The 21,866-nt window shown below is 42.9% G+C and overlaps 1 protein-coding gene across 8 annotated transcripts in view; it reads right to left on the bottom strand.

Moving 5' to 3' along the window:
* Nucleotides 1-21,866, bottom strand: part of RAPGEF6 (Rap guanine nucleotide exchange factor 6) — a 258,948-nt gene that overhangs the window by 54,295 nt on the left and 182,787 nt on the right. For 5 of the 8 annotated variants that reach the window (XM_061617079.1, XM_061617074.1, XM_061617075.1 and 2 more), the window contains 6 exons: nt 19,451-19,694; nt 14,940-15,097; nt 6,920-6,934; nt 4,641-4,881; nt 3,815-4,198; nt 281-492 (listed from right to left, as the gene is read on the bottom strand). In XM_061617079.1, the coding sequence (XP_061473063.1) occupies nt 281-492; nt 3,815-4,198; nt 4,641-4,881; nt 6,920-6,934; nt 14,940-15,097; nt 19,451-19,694 (1,254 nt within the window). The remainder of the gene's footprint in view (nt 1-280; nt 493-3,814; nt 4,199-4,640; nt 4,882-6,919; nt 6,935-14,939; nt 15,098-19,450; nt 19,695-21,866) is intronic. The other 3 variants (XM_061617081.1, XM_061617076.1, XM_061617078.1) reach the window with 1 other exon arrangement.

Raw genomic sequence — 21,866 nt, 5'->3', positions numbered from 1 at the left:
CAATTAAAATTTGTACAATTAATTGATATTTCAGTAACAGAATGATTAATAAGATTTAAAAATATCAAAAATTTTAGCTAAATATTAAGCCTCTGCTTACAGTTTTAACTCTTCTACTATGTGCAAAACAATACATTTAATCTTAGCTTTAACTACACCAAGTATATCTAGTACAAAGGTTGTTCCTTTTTGGCAGCAAATTTCAGATCCCTTGGCACAAACCAATGACGTATTAATATGCAATTTAATAAGCTGGTTCATTACTTGTCTGTGGCGTTACCTTCATGCAGAAATGTAATATCTTTCTTGACAACAGGAAAAAGTGGAATAATTGGAGGCTGCATGCTCTGACTGCTAAGGATGTTGCGATACTTTGCCATATTTCTCGATGGATCAAAAAGATCTTGAAGATCTCTTAGATGCTTTTCATATTTGCTTGGTAACTTTTCCCATGTACCTCTAAGCCGAGCTACTGGTGCCAGATTAAGACCACTGCAAAAAATAACACTCACATTACCAGGTATTAAAGAAATACTATTTCATTTATTAGGTGCTGATATATCTTTTTAAAAGAAAGCTTATATACTATCCATCAGGGGTGGGGAACCCATGGCCCTCCAAATGTTGTTGAAGTACAACTCTTATCAGTCCCAACCAGAATGGCCAATGGTCAAGGATGTTGGGATCTGTAGTACAACAACATATGGAGGGCCAGAAATTTCCCACTCCTGCTATAACAGCACTTCTCTTGGACAGTTATCCATTTTCCATGGAGAAAACTGCAGCCTCTGACAGCCTCCTAAAACAGTTAGGAGACTCACCTGAGCCTTCAGAACACTTTCACTTCCTCTTTGGGATCTTGGCTAATCATAGCTGAACAAATGGAATCAGAACTGTGCCTCCCATTGCCCCCTCTATCCTGAAGTATAAAATCCATTCACCAGCCTTAGCAATGTTAAGCATAACACTGACAGTTACTAATCATAGTTAATACAAGTCAAGGATCCTTATCTTTTCCTAAACTTAATTGGGGTTAACGACACTACTGACATATGCCGCCCTGGGCTCCTACAGGGAGGAAGGGCGGGATAGAAACCAAATAAAATCAATCAATCAATAAAATATTCTTAAGAGTGGCTCAAATAGGTGACAATCATTCATCATCTCTCCAGTAAGAAGTAAGAACACCAACAAACATACAAAAATGTAATTCTCCATCTTTGGAGATGGCACGTTGCCACCACTCACCATATGCTCAGAGGCTCATGTTACCCAATTCTTCCAAGCTACACAGGAAGTGGATTGGACTGTGAAAAACCAACCCAAATTGTGTTTGCATTTTGACAAATTTGCAGGGCAGTACAATATCTCAGAGAGGAGGTCAGGTCTCCAGCTCCCCTGGTGCATTCACTAGAGCTACCCATTTCCCTGCTTTTTAAAGTTTAAAAGAAATCTCTGTTGGCTATAGGTACGTTCTTAAACTGCAAGGTTTTTTGCCTATTAGTTAATTTCTCTGCTTTTTAATCTGGGAGGTAAGAAATGCAATCCTCTGCAAGTTTGCTGAGAATGGATTGACCATTTGCATGCTTATTGAGTTCAGTGGGATTTACTCCTCTGCAATCATACTTAGGATAGGTGAAACTGACCAGAGGGGATGGGGAGGGGGGGGAGGGAGAGGGGAGCAGGCAGGAGGGGGAGGGAAGGTTTGATCATTTGCATCATTATTAAATTCAGTAGGATTTAGTTCCATGCAATCATGCTTAGGATAGGGTAAAACTGACCATGGGGAGGGAGGCCTGGAGTGGGCAGGGGAGGAGGAAGAAGGAAGAGTGGAGGAGAGGAGGAAGGGAGAAGAGAGGGGAAGGAGGGAAAAGGCAGGTCTAATCATTTGCATGCTTATTGAGTTCAGTGGGTTTTACTCCCATGCAGTTATGGTTAGGATAGCTGACCATGCGGGAGGAGGAGGGGAGAGGAGAGAGAAGAAGGGGGGAGAGGAGAGCAGAAGGAGGGGGAGAGGGGAGCAGAAGGAGGGGGAGGAGGGATAGGAAGGGGAAGGGGGAGGGGTGAAGGAAGGGGGAGGGGAGAGGCAAAAGGGAGGTGATGGGAGGGGAGGGCCGGTTTGATCATTTGCATGCTTACTGAGTTGAATGACATTTAGTCCTGTGCAATCATGCATGAAAATGAAATGGACTGCCTTCAAGTCGATTCCAACTTATGGTGACCCTATGAATAGGGCTTTCATGGTAAGCGGTATTCTGAGGTGGTTTACAATTGCCTTCCTCTGAGAGGCAGTGACTGGCGCAAGGGCACCCAGTGAGCTTCATGGCTGTGTGGGGATTCGAACCATGGTCTCCCAGGTCGTAGTCCTAGGATAGGTAAAACTGACCATGGTGGAGGAGAGGGAGGGTGGAGGGGAGGGAAGGAGGGTATTGGAAGGGGATGGGGGAGGCAAAGGTGAAGGAAGACGTAGCGAAGGGGCAAGAGGGAGGGGATAGAAGAGGAGGGCAGGTTTGATCATTTCCATGCTTTCTGAGTTCAGTGGGATTTACTCCTGTGAAACTGGCCTGGGGGAGGATAGGCGAAACTGACCTGGGGGAGGGGCAGGGAGGGGATTGGCTAGGTGGGCAGAAGGGAAGCTCTTTTCCTTTCCAAAAGGAAAACACTGTGAACAGTATCATTCTTTTTCAGGGTTTCCCCCACTTTTTTAGTCTACAGCAGGGACATGTAGCCTCCCACCCAAATTTAAACCAAAGCTGTCCCTGGCCACATCCACACCACACCTTTATTTCACTTTAGACAGCCATTCTCCCAAAGAATCCTCAGAAGTGTAGTTAGTGAAGGGTGCTGAGAATTGCTAGGAGATGCCCTGTTCCACTCACAGACCTTCAATCAGAGTGGCTGACTGTTGAACCACTCTGGCTACTGGAGCTCTGTCACGGGAATAGGAGTCTCCTCTAAGCACCCTTCACAAACTACATTTTCCAGAATTCTTTGGGGGAAGCCATGACTGTCTAAAGTGAAATAAAGGTCTGGTGTGGCCCCCCGATTAGGCAAGCCCAGCAGCTGCGAGTCTGGCTTTTAGAACACTGACCGTTAGTTCTTACTGAGCATGCCCGACATTATCATTGAGTTCGATGCTAAACTCTTAAATTAAAAATCAGCCAGGCATTTTTTTAACTTTTAAACTGCAGAAGATGAAGGTCAGAGTACGGGGCAAGTCAGTAAAAGGAGTACAGGTACTCTGTGAACATGGCTGGTTTTTAATGAATTTCAACAGATTATGAGAACTCTGACAGAAAAAAGTCCAAAAGGGCTCTCAAGTTTTCTCTCTCTCTTTTTGTACTTTAATCTCTCAATTCTTTCTGACTGTTTTGTGTATCGCCATGAAAATTTAGAGGGCTGTTAAGCAAGCGTTTCTGAGTTCAGAACTATAAGTTTTGTAAGGTTTTCTTTTACGGGAAGCATCAGAATAGCATGGAGGGTATTTTTAATTTAACACTGCGGAATGTGAAAAATCCATGCTGGCTATAGTATGTAGCCATTCTTGTAGCTGTATAATACATATGTCTATAAATAGCACATTTCCACTCCATAACCCTGAAGAGTCACAGCTACATTTTTTAATTTCTTTTTTGTAAGCTTCTATCAGTGCCAGGTATGGCATATCTATTAAGCTATCAAGCACATTCCAGGTCTGATAATAACTACTGAAGTTCTGAGATTAAGGCTAAGATCTTGTAGTAATTCAAAAGTACTTCAATTAAATTCCTACTCTTTGTTCCTACTCTCCTGTCTATCAAAGAGAAAAGCCTACCTTATAACAGCAAACATAGAGTTGAAGTTCTTGCACTCTCGACAATGAAGAGCAATTTTTATGAAATGTTTTACAATTTTCATCCTTTTGAGTTGGTTTGTCTCTGATAAAATTTCTGTGGCAATCCAAAATGTCTCTTGATTAATAACATCCTCAAACTGCTTTAGGTTAGCATTTCCCATTTTAGATTCAAGTTTATATAGGTCATCAATATATTCAGTAGGCTCAATGTTCCGAAATAATTCAAAGTCTCTCATTGATAGCTGAGTAGCCACCTCAATGGTGCTCAGTTGTAGAAGGGAAATTTGGCTCTCTCTAAGCAATTCTTGAGCATCTTCATCTGAGCACAGAGTCTCAGTTTCCATGTTATTTTTCAAGTAATACCTAAAAAGCATTGGTAGAGAAACAAACATGAAATACCTTTTAATATGAATTCATAGTAGAGGGATAGTTGAACACAGCAAAACGGAATTCTTGTTGGTTGCAATTAAGAAAATAAACTACAAAACCACAGTTTGCAAACTACATGTTGCAAATACTATTAATATTGGATATATTCATTTTAATCATTGTTTTCATATACATTTTCTTTATAAAACAATGGGCCTGACCTTCCACAAATGATCACTATTTTCTCTAGTAGCAGATGCAACAGTATACTATCATTTTTCCTTTTATCAGAATTCTTATGTAAACCTTAGAAACATTCTAACATGACAGAAAATAAAAGTATTGTTATACTCATTGGAAGAGATTGCAGCTCTCTCTTTTCTTTTTACAATTTTCTTTTCTCTCTCCTTAATTTAAGATATACAAGCATACTTACCTCCCATTGAGCTGAATTCGATCTGCTAACTTTGAGAACTGATCAGGAAGCCTTCTTTGTTTGATAACTCCTTCGGGACTTACAGAAACTTCACAGAGGGAATAGGTGTCTGAGGCTCCTGTCAGACTGAATTCATGAACTCCTTGGCTTACAACTTCTTTTGCTGTAGTGTCTTTGCTGATGATAATGTAACAGCTCTGTTGATCGGCTTTGAAAACTCTTATAACCTGATCCTGAATGTCTGGATTTAAAAATATTTGAAGTAATTACTCCTTTGAATGGTTAAAATAGTGTAAAGTGTTTTGCTTTAAAAATACAAATGCCTGTTTTCTGTCTTTAATAGAAAAATGGATCACAATAAAAGGCTGTTTTAGTATTACTGGTTCAGCAATAACAATGAAAATTTATATTGCATGTAGCTTCTCTTTCTCTCTCTCTCTCCACATATGTATATACATATGTATTTCTACAGCCACAATGCTATTTTTAACGTTTTGATCCTCCCTGTGACCATTGACTAAATAGGTAACTCTTTGTTCTGGACTTTCAATGTTACGTAATGCTAACATAATTTAGGAAATAACTGCACTTGATGACTGATGTGGATTATGACAAGTGGTAAGTGTCTCATAAATCAATGAAGCTCTAAGCTTACAGTTTAGTTTATTGATTTGTTTTTCTTATGGACAATTCATTCTTTGTTAAGCTGTATTGCTATATATAGCCTGGTTGGAAAATTCAGTTGATAGAGTGCCGTGCTATATAATTTAAATAACCACATGCTTATTTTTCTTCTTATGGGCCATCTTGCCCCATATCACCCAAACCAATTAACAAATGTATAAAACGGCTTTCAGAACAGTCAGACAAAACGCATGTATGAAACTTCCCTATGCTGTGCCATTTCAAGCTGCAGGTGTGGGAAATCACATGTGTAGAATCCCTGTCTACGTAAAACAAAACTCCCTCCATATAAGAAGCTAGCACACAGAGAGAAGGCTATGATAAACCCTTTCTTCCTAACAAGATAGCTTTCAACTACAATACATAAAGCCACCTTCACCAACCTGGTGCCATCCAAATGTTTTAGACTACAGCTCCAATCAACCCCAGCCAGCACATGGGTTGGTGATGGCTGACACACTGAAACCTGCAATCTCTCACCTGTAATCTGAAATGGTACAGTATGGGACAGAGCTTGGAAAAGTTACTTTTTTGAACTACAACTCCCATCAGCCCAATCCATTGGCCATGGTGGCTGGGGCTGATGGGAGTTGTAGTTCAAAAAAGTAACTTTTCCAAGCTCTGGTATGGGAAGGGCTCAATCACGTTTTAGCTGCATGTCCGAATCAACCATGAGTTACACAAATAATTAGTTCCCAAATACGTTATAAAAGCGTTAAGCCCTATATAGTCACCTTACGTCTCTCTCCTGTTTTGAAGGAAAAAGATCAATAGGGTTCCACAAAAGCAATGTTTCTGGATCTTTCTAATTATTTGAACTCAATAGTATTTACGTCCAAGTATGCATATATGAGATTGTGCCCTGTGTCCTTTCCCCTGTTAAAACTACCTTAGGATAGGATAGCAAGTCTTGTCATCTCTTTCAAAAATCAAGGGCTGAAGAAAAGGAGTATAATTAACTGCTACAGCTTACCACTAAGCCATGCCGTCTCTAATGGAATGATTTCTACCAAGGCTATCTTAAGCATACATCAGCAAATGCAGTATGAACAGTGATAGAGAACTCTTTCAAAAAATCAACAACAGCCACCCTTCTTCCCCACAACTATGGTCACATTTTTGTACTTCTATGTTGGCCTAAGTCTCAAGCCACCACACGGTACTATTTCTTTCATGTACCTTTAGTGCTCAGCTGAGTTGCTCTCTCTTCCCTGCAAAGGTGATTTTTTTTAAAAAAAAAATGTGACTGTGATGACAAGGGAGCTATTTTATAAGAAACTGCCATTGTATTTATGAGAAGCTTTAGGAACAAGAGTCAGCCATCTCTAACCCTCAAAGGAGCAATAATTTAGAGAATGGGCAAGCTAATACATGCGCAGCAAACAAAGAATTATTATATAGTCTGACTCATGCATATGTTGAAAGATTACTGAAACAAAACAGGTTCAGCTCTGTTTCTGAAAAAATGGCTTTAATATTTTGACTACTCAAAAAAATGTTAATATTACAAAAAGCAGAATTTTAAAAATAACCATTTGTTTGAAAACAAGACACATAAAAACAAACACCAGATTGCCAGTGATTGGAATACTTACAGTAAAAACCAACCGCTGCAGGATGAAAAGAAGGGGGGAAAGTCAGGATCCAGACTTTACACTGACATTATTAGTCAAAAGTTAAATATTTGCAGATATGATAAAAAGTAACTTTGATTTTCCTCTTAATAAAAACTGTAGACCGATAATGTGATACTTTAGTACATCTAAGAAATATTAACTAAACACAGCTAAAATAATTGAAAAGAAATCTCTTCAAGTGTAAACAGAAGTTGCTACATAAACTGTTACATGAACATAAACCTATGCCACAAGGTGTTGCCAGAGTGCATAATTAAGCTAAAATGTGAACAAGGTATAGAAACAGAATATTTTTTTCCTCTTTCTAAGAGGCCTAGGTCTGTTTTAGATTAATGAAAAGATGAGACAGTACATGATGGCACACTACAAATTTGTCAAGGAATTATTAGAGGAAAGGAGGAAGAGGTGTTTAGGCCAGTGGTGATCATGTGACAAGAGCATATGGATATACATATTGGTAATTTAATTAGTTTAGATAGGAGCTCACAAGGAGTGAAAATCAATTGCTGTTTCTCCACTGATGGAAAGCATTTGCTGGCAGAATGGAGAAGAAAACCATTTTCAATTATTCTTCCTCCCCCCTGCAACCTCTGTTTCAAAATCTCTTCTCCTCTGCAGCTCCCATACCCACTCAAAATTTGCTCCAGAGGGCTGGGGGAGTAAGAAACGCCAAGAATTGCCTCCTTCCCAATTTCAGGTATGGATGCTTTTTGTCAGCACAGCGAGATTCCATCCAAGAATTCAAACCATTAGACAAATAAAACTACTGAATAATCTGTAGAGCAGTCATGAAAGCAAACTGCTTTGATTAGTTGTAAACAATTATAAAAAAAGGTGTGATAGTTCCCTCACAAGAGGGTCTCCTTTGTTTCAGAAAAAGTACCTCAGGCATTAGTGTACTCGTTTGATTTAATTTATTACAAGTATTGCGGCATAGTCTTCTCTTTCCTTTAAACGCTGCAAATTGGACCATTGGTCTCACCTGAAGGGTGATTTTCATATGAGGACGGCCATCACTGCGGGTTGTAGCTCCACCTATCGTGCAAAGGCAAGAATGTTTTTGAAGTCAAGACTAGGGGCGTCAAACCCCTCCCACTCTCCAGTTCATTCGCAGCGAGTCTATAGAGAAAAATCTAAAAATACAAGAACAGGGCCAACAGGCCTGCCAGCAGGAAAATAACATGCCTGATAACATGACTCTAACATAGCGATATAACAGAACTAGTAGTCTTGACTTCACTAGTAACTTTAAATACAATAGCGTAACAGTAATATATAACATCTTAGTAAAATATCTATATATCCTCCAACTGGGAGGGTTGTGATGGCCGTCCTCATATGAAAATCACCCTTCAGGTGAGACCAATGGTCCATTTTCCATGAGGCCGGCCATCACTGCGGGATGTACCAAAGCAGCCCATAAGAGGGAGGGACCACCCACATGCTAATCATCATTAAGAACCTGTTGCAACACTCGTCTGCCAAAAGAGGCATCGGCAGAGGCATAACGATCTATTTTATAATGCCTGATAAACGAGTGAGGGGTAGACCAAACAGCAGCCCTGCAGATATCAGCAACAGGAGCGTTGGTAGCAAAAGCAGCCGTAGTGGCCGCTGACCTAGTTGAATGAGCTGTTATACTAGCTGGAACTGGAAGTTTAAGGGACTCATATGCTAAGGTAATACATGCCCTTAGCCAGCGAGATAAGGTAGAATTGGCTACTTTATGCCCCATAGACCTTGGATGAAAGGATACAAACAGAGACTCCATTCGTCGAATCTCTTATGTCCTAGACAGGTAGGTCTTGAGAGCCCTCCGAACATCCAACGAATGCCAAGCCTTCTCTAGAGGATGAAAAGGAGTCGGGCAAAATGAAGGGAGTACAATGTCCTGATTGCAATGGAAAACTGAATTGACCTTAGGACGGAAGGATCAGTTTTCAACACAACAGAGTCCTTGTGAAAGACACAGAGAAGGCGAGCAGAAGACAATGCGCCCAGTTCCGAAACTTGTCTGGCAGAAGTGATGGCGACCAGGAACAAGACCTTGAAGGACAGTAGACGTAAAGGCACAGTCCTAATGGGTTCAAACGGAGGGCGTTGTAAAGCTTGTAGGACCTTGGACAGACTCCATGAAGGACAACGATGGACTACAGCTGGTGAACGTAAAGCAGTGCCTCTGAGGAAGCGTTTAATGAACGGATGTGAGGAAATAGGGGCACCAGTGGAGACTGAAAGAATGGACGACAGAGTGGACACATGTCGACGTAGAGTGTTGGGTCTGAGTCCCATCATAAAACCGCTATGGAGATATTGCAGCACCTGATGTACAGTGGTCTGGGATGGATCACAGTGTTGAGCCTGGCACCACTTAGAGAAAGCCACCCAAGTATGTTGATAAATACGGGTGGTAGATGGCCGTCTCGAGGCTAAGATAATATCAATAACAGCGTCAGACAGTCCAGATGACCTCAAATGTCCCCGTTCAAAAGCCACGCTGTTAGATTGAGCCAAGTGGGATCCTGATGCCATACTGGACCCTGGGATAGAAGATCTGGCCTGACTGGAAGTGTCCAGGGATCTGTCACCGACATTGCAAGAAGATCCAAGAACCGCGGTCAGCGTGGCCAATATGGTGCTATCAGAACCAACTGTGCCCTCTCGCTCCGCGCCTTCCGCAGTGTTTTGGCTAACAGCGGTATGGGAGGGAAGGTGTACAAAAGACCGTCTGGCCACGGTATGGACAGAGCATCCACTGCTTCCGCTGCTGTGTCCAGGTATCTGGCAAAGTACCTGGGAAGCTGGTAATTGCGACTGGAAGCAAACAAATCGATCGAGAAGACATCGAACCGACGCTGGAGACGCTGGAATATGGTCGGAAGAAGTTTCCATTCTCCCGGAATGAGCTGTTGTCTGCTGAGCCAGTCTGCTGTCACATTCCAAATCCCTCTGAGATGCTCTGCTTTTAGGGATTGTAGATGTTGTTCTGCCCAGACGAAGATGAGGGAAGCTAGGTCCTGCAGAGGACAGGACCTGGTGCCCCCCTGTCTGTTCAAATGTGATTTTACACACGTGTTGTCCGTTCGAATGAGGACATGGTCCAAAGGGAACAGAGACTGAAAATGAAGTAGAGCTAGGTGGACCGCCTTGAGCTCCAGCCAATTGATGTTCTGAGTCTGCTCTGCTGTGGACCAAACTCCCTGAACGTACTGGGAGTTGCAGTGTGCTCCCCAGCCGATGAGACTGGCATCCATGGTGACAACAGTCCTGCGAGGTTCTCTGAATGGAGTGCCTCTGGAAAGATGTTGGACCCTCGTCCACCAGCGGAATGAAAGGCGCAGTGTGGGGCTCAGAGGAACTGTGCGATGATTGGAGTTGGCAATGTCCTGTTGAAAAGGCAACAAAGCCCACTGAAGGTGGCGAGAGTGGGCTCGAGCCCATGGCACAATGTGGATGGTAGAGATGAACATTCCGAGCGCCCTGGCTAGAAGCATGATGTCTGCGGTTGTTTGTTGCATCAAAGACCTCGCGATGTTTGTGATGGCAGTTATGCGATCTGGAGACAGAAAACACCATCGCCTGCAGGGGTCCAACATTGCCGCTAGATGTAGTAGGCATTGGGTCGGTTGAAGATGGCTTTTGTCGAAGTTGACAAGCCAGCCGTAGGCCTCTGCCTTGGAAACGTCGGTTCCAGGTTCCCCTGAAAGAATTGGAGTCATAGGATCAGAAGTCGCGGCCTCGTCCTCCTGGCCGCGTTCCTCGAAAGGGCTGGTTAGTGCGGAAAGAGGGAAATCGCCTGAAAGGTCTATGATCGATGTTCTTGACAGCGGCCAAGACCGGTTTGTGAGCGTCTTTGGGATCAACCAGCACTGCCTTTAGAGCTTCCTCGCCGAAGAGCAAAGATCCAGTGTAAGGAGCTCTAGAAAGATTCACTCTGGCTGTAGAGTCAGCTTGCCAGTGGCGAAACCAGAGGGTCCGTCGAGCGACTATTTGAGCCGTCATGGCTCGTGCCCCCAGTTGAGTGGCATCCAAAGTGGCATCAGCCACAAACGCCGCTGTCTTGCGCAACTTAATCAATGATCGTCTGAGAGAAACAGGATCAGGGGTAGGGTCCTCTAGCATATCATCCAGCCACATCATTGCTGCCCTGGAGAAGACGGAAGCTGATGCGGAGACTCGCATGGAGAAGGCAGTGGCCTCATGATTTTTGCGGAGAGTGAAGTCTAATCCTTTAGTTGGGATTCTCCTTCCCTAGGCAAAAGAGATTGCGAAACTAGGCTAGCGATCAGCTCGTCTATGCTGGGAACGGCCAGCTTGGAGGCAAATTCAGGAGCCAGGGAGTAAAGCTTGTCAGCTAGGTTTTTGAAGCGGCGAGTTTGGAATGGATGAGACCATTCTTCGGTGGCCAGTTTAGCGATGGGATCCGGCACCAGGATGTAATGCTCAGTAGGTGCAGGGGATGTGAGAACCCTGGCCCCTTTAATAGCTGGAGCGGCAGCTGTTGGGGGTGCAGCTTGGAGACCAAGGGTGTTAACTACCCTGCGAGCTAGAGGTTGATAGTCTTAGTTGCCTTAGATGGTTGTGGCTTGGCTGTCTGAGACATGTCTGGCTGTTCCGCCATCTTATATTCACTATGGGTGCAGTACACGGCCACAGCGGGGGCAGAATGTAGAGACCCGAACAGGTGCAGTACACGACCACAGAGGGGGTAGAATGCATTGGCAGATGGCTAAGTACACGGCCACAGAGGGGGCAGAATGTACGATGGTAACAGCGTCTATATAATGCAGACTAGAGTTCAGGCTTGGTACACGGCCACAGAGGGGGCAGAATGTACGAGGTAACAGCGTCAATATAATGCAGACTAGACTTCAGGCTTGGTACACGGCCACGAGGGGGGGGCAGAATGTACAGTTCAAATAAGTTGAGTTTTGTACAGGGGCAACTGGCTGGGACACGGCCACAAGTGGGGCAGAATGTCCAGTTCAAACAGCTTGCGCAGTATCAGCCGCCTAGTACACGGCCACGAGTGGGGCAGAATGTACAGTTCAAATAGTTTGGTGCACAGCCACAGCCTTGATAGAGCAGTCACAGAAGTACATTAATCCGAAGGTTGCCAGAGCCAACAGCAGGAGACGTGTGGTAGAGGAATCCGTTGAACTATGGAATCCTATCTGCAGCACACATGAGCCCTTGCCAGCTAAACCCCCCTTGGTTAGTACGGAATAGACTGAACAGAAAGGGTGGGAAAATAGGACAGACAAAATGGCGCCCGCAATATGAGCGGGAAGAATATCAATCAAAATGGCGATATGACAAGCGAGTAATGGCAAATAGCTGAGGAACCCAGCTACTACTGAGGCAAAGTTGTGAAGCACGGTTCAAACGTCCAGTAGAGGGGCTCCGTCAAGGACGTAGGGAGGCCAGTGAAAAAACAATGAATCGGCTGAGGCAATGGAGTTAAGGCACTAGCCGCAGCCACATGACATACATATTGGTCCATAGTGTGTTGAGGTATGGCAGCTTGTGGAGGTGACTGCATTTGAGTGAAAAATGACAGCATGCCCTGAAGTTGTGAAAGAAACTCATGAGACAGCTGCAGCCCCGTTGAAGCAGATGGTTGTGCCTGAGTAGGTGGTTCAGTGGGCTGTGACGTAGGATAGGCCCTGGGCGGCAATATGGGTGGAGGCTGGTTAAGTGTTGGCTGAGTAGGAAAGCCAGCAAGGTCCTCCTCGTCGGAAGCAGCAGCAGGAGAATGAAATATATCTGTTAGCTGTTTCTGGACTGCTGTGGTGGGGGTCGGAACAGAAGCATAGCGAGGACGCTTGGATTTGCTATGGCTGGAAAGATGTTTAGTCCCAGCCAGTGCTTTGGCATGCTTAGTCCTTGGCTGTCTGAGACATGTCTGGCTGATCCGCCATCTTATATTGACTATGGGTGCAGTACACGGCCACAGCGGGGGCAGAATGTAGAGACCCGAACAGGCGCAGTACACGACCACAGAGGGGGTAGAATGCACTGGCAGATGGCTAAGTACACGGCCACAGAGGGGGCAGAATGTACGATGGTAACAGCGTCAATATAATGCAGACTAGACTTCAGGCTTGGTACATGGCCACAGAGGGGGCAGAATGTACGATGGTAACAGCGTCAATATAATGCAGACTAGACTTCAGGCTTGGTACACGGCCACAGAGGGGGCAGAATGTACGATGGTAACAGCGTCAATATAATGCAAACTAGACTGCAGGTTTGGTACACGGCCACAGAGGGGGCAGAATGTACAGTACAGAGCGCCCTGGTACACGGCGGAGGGGCAGAATGTACAGTTCAAAGAAGTTGTTGTTTGTACAGGAGCAACTGGTTGTGCAGAGCAAACAGCAGCGGAGGTACGTTCAGTAGCTGCAGAGGGCTAATGTTGCAATAGGCAGCAGTATAAGGCAGATCTGAAAACTCACATACAAGACAGCCTTCTCAAGGTAAGAAACCCCCTTTGTTTAGTTCAGGAGAGACGAAAACAAAAAGGGCAGGAAAAAACGGGACAATCAAGATGGCGTCCGTAAAGGGAGCGGAAAAAGAACACTTAAAATGGCGGAGGAGGCGGAGTAATGGCGGGCGCTGAGGTGCGACAGCAAACTGACCGAAAGGCTGTCTAGCGCCGTCTCGAGAGCGTGCGATAGCCGTGTGAGGAAGGCACAATCGCGGCTCGTAATAGTTAGCACCGTAGCAGATAAGGGAGTCGGTAGTGGAAGCAGCCGCCGCCGCCGACTACAGAGACTTTCGCGGCGAGACTTAAAGCCACAAGTCTGGGAAGCAGTTCAACGAATAAAAATCTCCAAGGTGAGAGCTGCAGCCGCCGGCTCCCGGAGTGAATTTTAAAGGCACGTCCGCGAGGCAAACCGCCGCGGCAGAGCTCGGGACGGTAGCGAAAAACAAACGACCTCCTAGGGGAAGTGAGGCAGGGAGCTGCAGCCGCAAGCTCCCGCTAAGGCTGGAGAGAACCACAACTGCAGTCTCTCTAAGATCTAAGGCTAAATAAGCCGGGGAAAGAAAACGGCCCCGGCCAGGGAGAACCCCCCCCGAAGGGAATTCCCCAGGAATTTCAAACAAACAGTGTTAAAGACAAGACAGAGGGAAGGGAAGCACTTGGCTACACACAAACGACAATACCCTCACGCCCTGTCATACAAAGACAAACGAACACAAAAGACTTAGCTAAATGCTACGCTATAGAAATCTTATTCGTACGAAGGCAAGAATGAACTGGAGAGTGGGAGGGGCTTGACGCCCCTAGTCTTGACTTCAAAAACATTCTTGCCTTCACATGATAGGTGGAGCTACAACCCACAGTGATGGCCGGCCTCATATGGAAAATGTATATGCTTAAAAAAAAGGAGTAGCTATGGAAGTGTGATGATACATGCATTAGCTTGCCTCACTGGACAGAAAGCTAAACTCTGTAAGGCACTAATGAGTACACAAACCTCTGAGCACAGGAAACTTGTTCTTTCTTTTCTTAACATTGCTTGATGCATGTCTATAAAAATCTGGCATGCCCAGATTTTACAGATGTGTCAGGAGGAGCCGGTAGTGTGGTGCTCGAGCTGCTCTCCTGACACGACCATTACTCCCGCTTACTGGAATAGTGCAGGGGAGAGGCAGGGCAGTGGTGAGGTTGGGGCTGCACAAGTGCACAGACGGTAGTGCACAGTCCCAACATCACTGCTGGACCATCCCAGTGAGCGTCAGTGATGCAGTTATTGGGAGGGCAACTCCACAGTGCTAACCCAGCAGCTTCTGAGATGTGCATCAGTCACAAATTGTGGAAACTGCATTTCACTTGTTAATGTAATAAGCCAGACAAATATTAAAATTGTTAATATTAGCTGATAAAAAATAAGCTGGGAAATTTAGCAGCTAACAACTGAAGATATCTTCCAGTAGGATAGGAGATTTTGTGATTCTTGTATTATTTTACCTGAAGGATTGGAGAAATCCAACATGCTGGTTGTAGGCTGCAAGAGATCAGGACTGCTGGATGAGAGAGTGCCAGGAATAGGCATAATTGCCAAACTGTGCCTGCATTGCCTTGTCCCCACAATGCTGTCATCCTGTGACTGGCTTACACTGCCATCGCTGTAAGGGAGTTAAAAAAGTTGTCAGTGTTTAAATGAAATAGAAATATAACTAATTCTACATAAGTAAAGCTTTTGCTTTTTCCCTTCTTCCCTATCCTGTTCCTTTTGTGCAGTTTTTTAGATTATAAGGAAGCCGTTTTGGAGCTTTATCAGCTTAAGAACCAGGTAAAAACATTTTAAATAAAACAACTGTACCCATTCATAACAAAGCCAATGACCTTCCACTTAAGTAGGTAACATTATGCGCTCCAGGTATCCCATATTTAGGTGACAGGGAGAAGCATAAGAGAGGAAGGGAAGTCTAATGGGATAGAACTGAGGTCTCCAACCAGCACCTGCAAAGGTCTTCAGTGGTACCCCAGGCAGGGCCCCCAGACTCTGAGCTTCCATTTAAAAAAAAAAGTATCTAGCCCTACTAGAAAGAAAGATATGAAGCAAAATATGCTTCAAAGTGATTTCTGTGAAATGAGCCAGCCTGGCTGCTCCTGCTGATCAGTGTTTTTAGCCAATGAGTGAAGCTAGAGCTGTGACTGATGTGAGTTATTTGGATGCCAGGCAACAGGAATCCCTGGGGTCCTAAAGGGCTTCTGATTTACCTCCCCTTTAGTGCACCTTTCCTGCTTTTCCCTTATTTTCTAATACTCCTTGGAATCTTTGTAGTTTGCCCTTCCTTTTTACCTACCAACCAAGATGCATCTTTTGTATGGTGAGTTTGTCTGAGATCAGATACTTCCTAGAAGTTGTTTTCTGCAAATACTACTACATAATAAGGGTGGGTGGATATTAAAAGAATCCTCTTCCCAAATGCAAAATGTAAAAACTTTGCAAAGAGGTTTAGGCATGTCTGCTGCTGTGCAGAAGCTGATGTCCAGGTAATAATTAAGAATTCACTGTACATAATTAATTTACAGCACAATGGTATACATTTCTTCTTCAGAGGTAAGCTTTTAATGGGATTTTAAAAGTCCCAACAGGATGGCAGCCTAGACTTCGGTTTAGGATTAGGATTGGGGGGGGAAGGTTCTTGTGCCTTAAACAGCTGTATCGCCACAATCAGGGCCAGCAGAACACAACTGACTTCCCATGGTAAAATATGGTCAGAACTCTCTCAAAATTCCCCTGGTCCAAAAAGGTTGGTGACCCCTGGGATAGAAGAAGTAGGCAACTGTCCACTGATTTGCCAAGCACATTAATGTATATGGCAAGAAACAAATCTATGCTAAACAACCCCGAGGTAAGAGTAAATCAGAGCCAGATTGTGGTACAGATCAAGAGGACACCATAGAGACAGAAAGATAGGATCCAGACACAATACATCTCTCTCTCTCACACACACACACACACACACACACACACAGAGAGAGAGAGAGAGAGAGAGAGAGAGAGAGAGAGAGAGAGAGAGAGAGAGAGAGAGAGAGAGGGAAGACAAAGAGGATTTCTCAAGGATCTGCTCCAAGCGAAGGCAGAAATGTAACTGTTGCTTCAAGAAAATAGAGCCAAATGACGTCTTTGGGTCATAGGGGGAGCCAAACCCACTTGAGTCCATTACAACACTACCAGGTGCTGATTTCCAGTGCTTGGACTATGGGTGAGATTGGGGATGGGCCTTAATAAAATCCAGAAGTCCCATCCCCTAATATATCAATGTTAGTCAAATCATGTCCTCCTCTGGTGTTGTTGTTATGTGCCTCCAAGTCGACTATGACTTATGGCGACCCTATGAATCAGTGACCTCCAATAGCATCTGTCATGAACCACCCTGTTCAGATCTTCTAAGTTCAGGTCTGTGGCTTCCTTTATGGAATCAATCCATCTCTTGTTTGGCCTTCCTCTTTTTCTACTCCCTTCTGTTTTTCCAAGCATTATTATCTTTTCTAGTGAATCATGTCTTCTCATTATGTGTCCAAAGTATGATAACCTTAGTTTCATCATTTTAGCTTCTAATGATAGTTCTGGTTTAATTTGTTCTAACACCCAATTATTTGTCTTTTGTTGCAGTCCATGGTATCCGCAAAGCTCTTCTCCAACATCACATTTCCAATGAGTTGATTTTTCTCTTATCCGCTTTTTTCACTGTCCAACTTTCACATCCATACATAGCGATCGGAAATACCATGGTCTGAATGATCCTGACTTTAGTGTTCAGTGATACATCTTTACATTTGAGGACCTTTTCTAGTTCTCTCACAGCTGCCCTCCCCAGTCCTAGCCTTCTTCTGATTTCTTGACTGTTGTCTCCATTTTGGTTAATGATTGTGCCAAGGTATTGATAATCCTTGACAAGTTCAATGTCCTCATTGTCAACTTTAAAGTTGCATAAATCTTCTGTTGTCATTACTTTAGACTTTTTGACGTTCAGCTGTAGTCCTGCTTTTGTGCTTTCCTCTTTAACTTTCATCAGCATTCGTTTCAAATCATTACTGGTTTCTGCTAGTAGTATGGTATCGTCTGCGTATCTTAAATTATTGATATTTCTCCCTCCAATTTTCACACCTCCTTCATCTTGGTCCAATCCTGCTTTCCGTATGATATGTTCTGCGTACAGATTAAATAAATAGGGTGATAAAATACACCCGTCTCACACCCTTTCCGATAGGGAACCAATAGGTTTCTCCATATTCTGTCCTTACAGTAGCCTCTTGTCCAGAGTACAGGTTGCACATCAGGACAATCAGATGCTGTGGCAGCCTCCTCTGGTAGCATACTAAAAATAGTGGCTAAGGGGACCCTAACAAACGTCAAGTGTACAGGGGCCCCTCTGCCCTTCCCCCACTCACAGTTCACATCCTTCTGTTCTCTAACACATGTTGGATACATGAGCAAGGTGGCTGCTAGGATGAGCATATTAGCATCTGCCTAAGGGAAAGCATATGCACATTTCCATTTGATGGGCTGCACAGGGGCATGAAGAACATTATCTCATAATTGGTCTTCACAGTAATACAGTGGCTTTGGAATTTGGATGCTGCTGTTTTAGACTTATTTTTTCATTCTCAGTCACATAAGAACTGCTGCAAGACATGTTGCACAACAAAAACAAATGTTATGATTGACAGCAGAGGGCCAACTTACGCAACCCTGCAAAAAGGAGCCAAAACCAAGGGCAATACATGGAATGTGTTACCTGGAAATAAAGATAAATTTCCAACAGGGACAAACAAGGCTTTCATGCCGTTTCTGCATCCTGTGTCTTTCAATTCATTCAGTCACAATCCATTAACAGAGCAATGGAAAACAACTGAAGTCTAAACATGCCGAGCTACAAAGAGTACGTATTCTCAGATTGATTGTGCAAAAAGCTGTAGAGAATGACTGCTGTGAGAAAAATTGTAGGTCTAAGCATTGTCTGTAATGGAGGGATCTTTCTGGCATAATGCTCATTTGAAGTGTTTTACTTTTTTTTTTAATTTCTAACTGGAAATAACAAAGAATAATGCTTTAAGACTATAAAAAATTTGCCCAGACAATAAAAACAGAAGGGGTGTTGATGAAGGGTGGCTCAGTAGTCCTCAAATCAGCAGTCTTCTTAATACTATTTTTAATGGGATTTCAACGTGCCTGGCAAAGTAAGATGCAACTATTCCTGGGCATACTAGAAGACAGATTAGTTGACCAAGCTGTGATTCAGTTTAGAGGAAGACACACTAGGTTTGATTTGTGGCATACACACCCTGGAAGCACAGCAAAAGAACACAAGTAATGGAAACATTTTGCTTCTAAGAAGGTAAAATAATGTAGGGGAGAAAATAAGTACTGCTATATATGGCAGATGACATTATGGTTTATAATAATTATAAAGATGAATAGCAAAATACTCAACAATTTATGTATAACAGAGAAGACCATATCTAAAGAAAGGAGATGAAAGATATGAGGAAAATAAGCAATTACTACTTGGTTTTAGTTTTTAAATAAAGGACAGGAAGTTCCTGGAAGTGGAGGAGCAGTTTTAAAATTCTTTACGTACTCCAATCAAGTGAACAGATATTCTCTATCTACTAATAGTGGATGCACTCCTCCCCCTCAAAGCTATTAGGATATACTCAAAAGCATAGCCTAGGAATAAGGCACAAGATGAAAACAGTGCTTGTGAAGAAGTGCACTTGATGCTGAAATGAATGGAGAAGGCTTTTACTTGTGGAGCTTTGGATTATGCAGCAAGTATCATATACTGCTTGCTTTTCCTGGTGCAGCACAAGTGCAAAAGATATATCGCCACAGCCTGAAATATATAGCAAGCAAATTACATTTCCACTAGCAGAGAGCTGATATAGGTTTTCCTTGTCTAGTGGTAGAAAGGATGGTAGAAAAATCCCAGTTTATGAGAAAATATATTAACATTTTATCATACCTGAACAATTTTGGAGGCAAGATGCTGAATCGTGTCTTGTCTAAAATTTTCTTGATTCTGTTTCTTCCACCAGATACAGTGTTTGCTTTTATTTTCTTGTTTCCTTTCTCACGTGGAAACATCTGTTCCACATCTCCAGGAATATCTGGGATGGAATAGCGATTATTTTTCTTTTCAGCAATTTTTGGAATATGTGGAACTCCATTCTTCTCCTGCCCTATCCTGCTAAGCAGCTCTTTGAACACTGTAAAAATGGAATTTCAAAAGGTTATACATTCATTCACCCATTAGAAAATTTTTGCTGAATCTTAAAAAGGAATATTTAAACATTATCATTAATATGATAGCACTGTCAAACCGCTCTGGCTCCGCTATAGCCCTAGGACTAAATGTTCCCCCAGGCAAAGAAAGTGACCTTTATTTTGGAAAATTATCTGTGCCAAAGTAGGAGAGCATTTTTTTCTGGCCAGAATCAATGCCATTCCCTCTATGATGATAGAAGGACGCTTACGAGGCACACCACACAATCAGAGACTGTGTCCATGTGGTTCTGATGTTGTGGAGTCTATAGTACACATGCTTTTGTATTGTAATTTTTACAAGGGTGCAAGGGATAGGCTGTTGCATCCCTTTTTGGAACAGTTTCCAGGTCGACCTGATGAAATTCTTTTGAAAGTATGTGTAAACTGTAATAGTCCCTATGTCATTTTAAATGTTGCCAAATTTTTAAGCAGTTACACCCACCAGAGCTAAAGTGCTTGCTGATTAGCAGTTTATACAGTAACTGGTTTTGTAATGTTTGTTCAATTGTCTGTAATGGTCACTGGATCAATAATCAGATTGTTTCGCAGCCCCAAAATGCATTGGTTTATAAATCACAGTCAAGGAAACATTTTATTTTTTAAACCTATGGCAGCAATGTGAATAATTTTTTAATGTTTTTAACGTTAATGTTTTTAATTAAACATTGAGAGCTATTTCACTTTGGACAGTCATGGCTTCTCTCAAAGAATCCTGGGAAGTGTAGTTAGTGAAGGGTGCTGAGAGTTGCTAGGAGATGCCCTGCTCCCCTCACAGACTTTCAATCAGAGTGGCTGACTGTTAAACCAGTCTGGCTGCTGGAGCTCTGTCAGTGGAACAAGAGTCTCCTCTCAGCACCCTTCACAAACTACACTTCCCAGGATTCTCTGAGGGAAGCCATGACTGTCCCACGTGAAATCAAAGTCTGGTGTGGGTGTGGCCCCCTGATTAGCAAAGCCCAGCAGCTGTGAGGCTTTTAGAACACTGACAGTTGGTTCTTACTGAGCATGCCCGCCCTTATCATTGGCTTCCAGCCAAAGTTTCTTAAATTAATTAAAAATCAGCCAGGCATTTTTTTAACTTTTAAACTGCAGAAGATGAAGGTCAGAGTATGGGGCAAGGTCAGTATTAGGATTACAGGTACTCTGTGAACATGGCTGATTTTTAATGAATTTCAACAGATTATGAGAACTCTCAGGGGGAAAAGTCCAAAAGGGCTCTGGGTTTTTTTCTCTCTTTTTAGACTTTGAACTCTCTGTTCTCTCTGACTGTTTTGTGTATCACCATGAAAATGTAAAGGGTTGTTAAGCAAGCATTTCTGAGTTCAGGACTATAAGTTTTGTAAGGTTTTGTTTTGAAACGAGCTTATGGGAAGCATCAGAATGGCATGGGGGTATTTTCAATTTAACATTGCAGAATGTGAAAAATCCACGCTGGCTATAGTATACAGCCACTCTTGTGGCTGTATAATGAACTGGTTCACGTTATTAAATGCTGCACGTCAGGTTATTGTAAAGGAATAAAAAGAACTCAATAGTATTTCATTGAATAGAAGGTATGTCCAAGTATGGCACACTTCCCTCTTGGAGAAATTAACACAGAAATAATGGTTAGCCAGGGCTCTAAGTTAAAGAGATTGCTTCTGTGCTATGTGGTTTAATTTTATTGATTATACAAATTCACCAGAACATGGTGGTCCCCACCACCAGATTATATGAAACAATGGATTTTGTAGTTTTGTAGCCCTGCTCTATTAAATTTCTGTAGTTTGGAAATCATGATGATTTTTTTTTTAATCCTGTGTACCCTTTAGAAAATTGTAAATCCTGTTTATCTCATCACCTTCTTTTCTTTAATTGTGTTTTCCATCCTACTTTTTTTCTCCAGCCTCTTCCTTTTTTCTTTGCCTTTTATTTGTACTGGCCTTTGAGCCTGTTTGATTATGATTATTTAAAAAATTTCAATAAAATCTATTAAATAATTTTAAAAGAAGGTAAGTTTTGTGGCTGGTTTTGGTTGGCTAAACATAATTTTCACAATGGATGCTCATACCTGACCACTTTCTCTTATCCTAAAAGCTATTCAACATAGTCCTAAACCAATTCCTTTGTTTGTT

This window comes from Rhineura floridana, chromosome 3, assembly GCF_030035675.1.
Source record: "Rhineura floridana isolate rRhiFlo1 chromosome 3, rRhiFlo1.hap2, whole genome shotgun sequence".
NCBI classification, from domain to species: Eukaryota; Metazoa; Chordata; class Lepidosauria; order Squamata; family Rhineuridae; genus Rhineura; species Rhineura floridana.
Note: the sequence above shows the minus strand (reverse complement) of the source record. Positions and strands in the feature narration are given on the sequence as shown.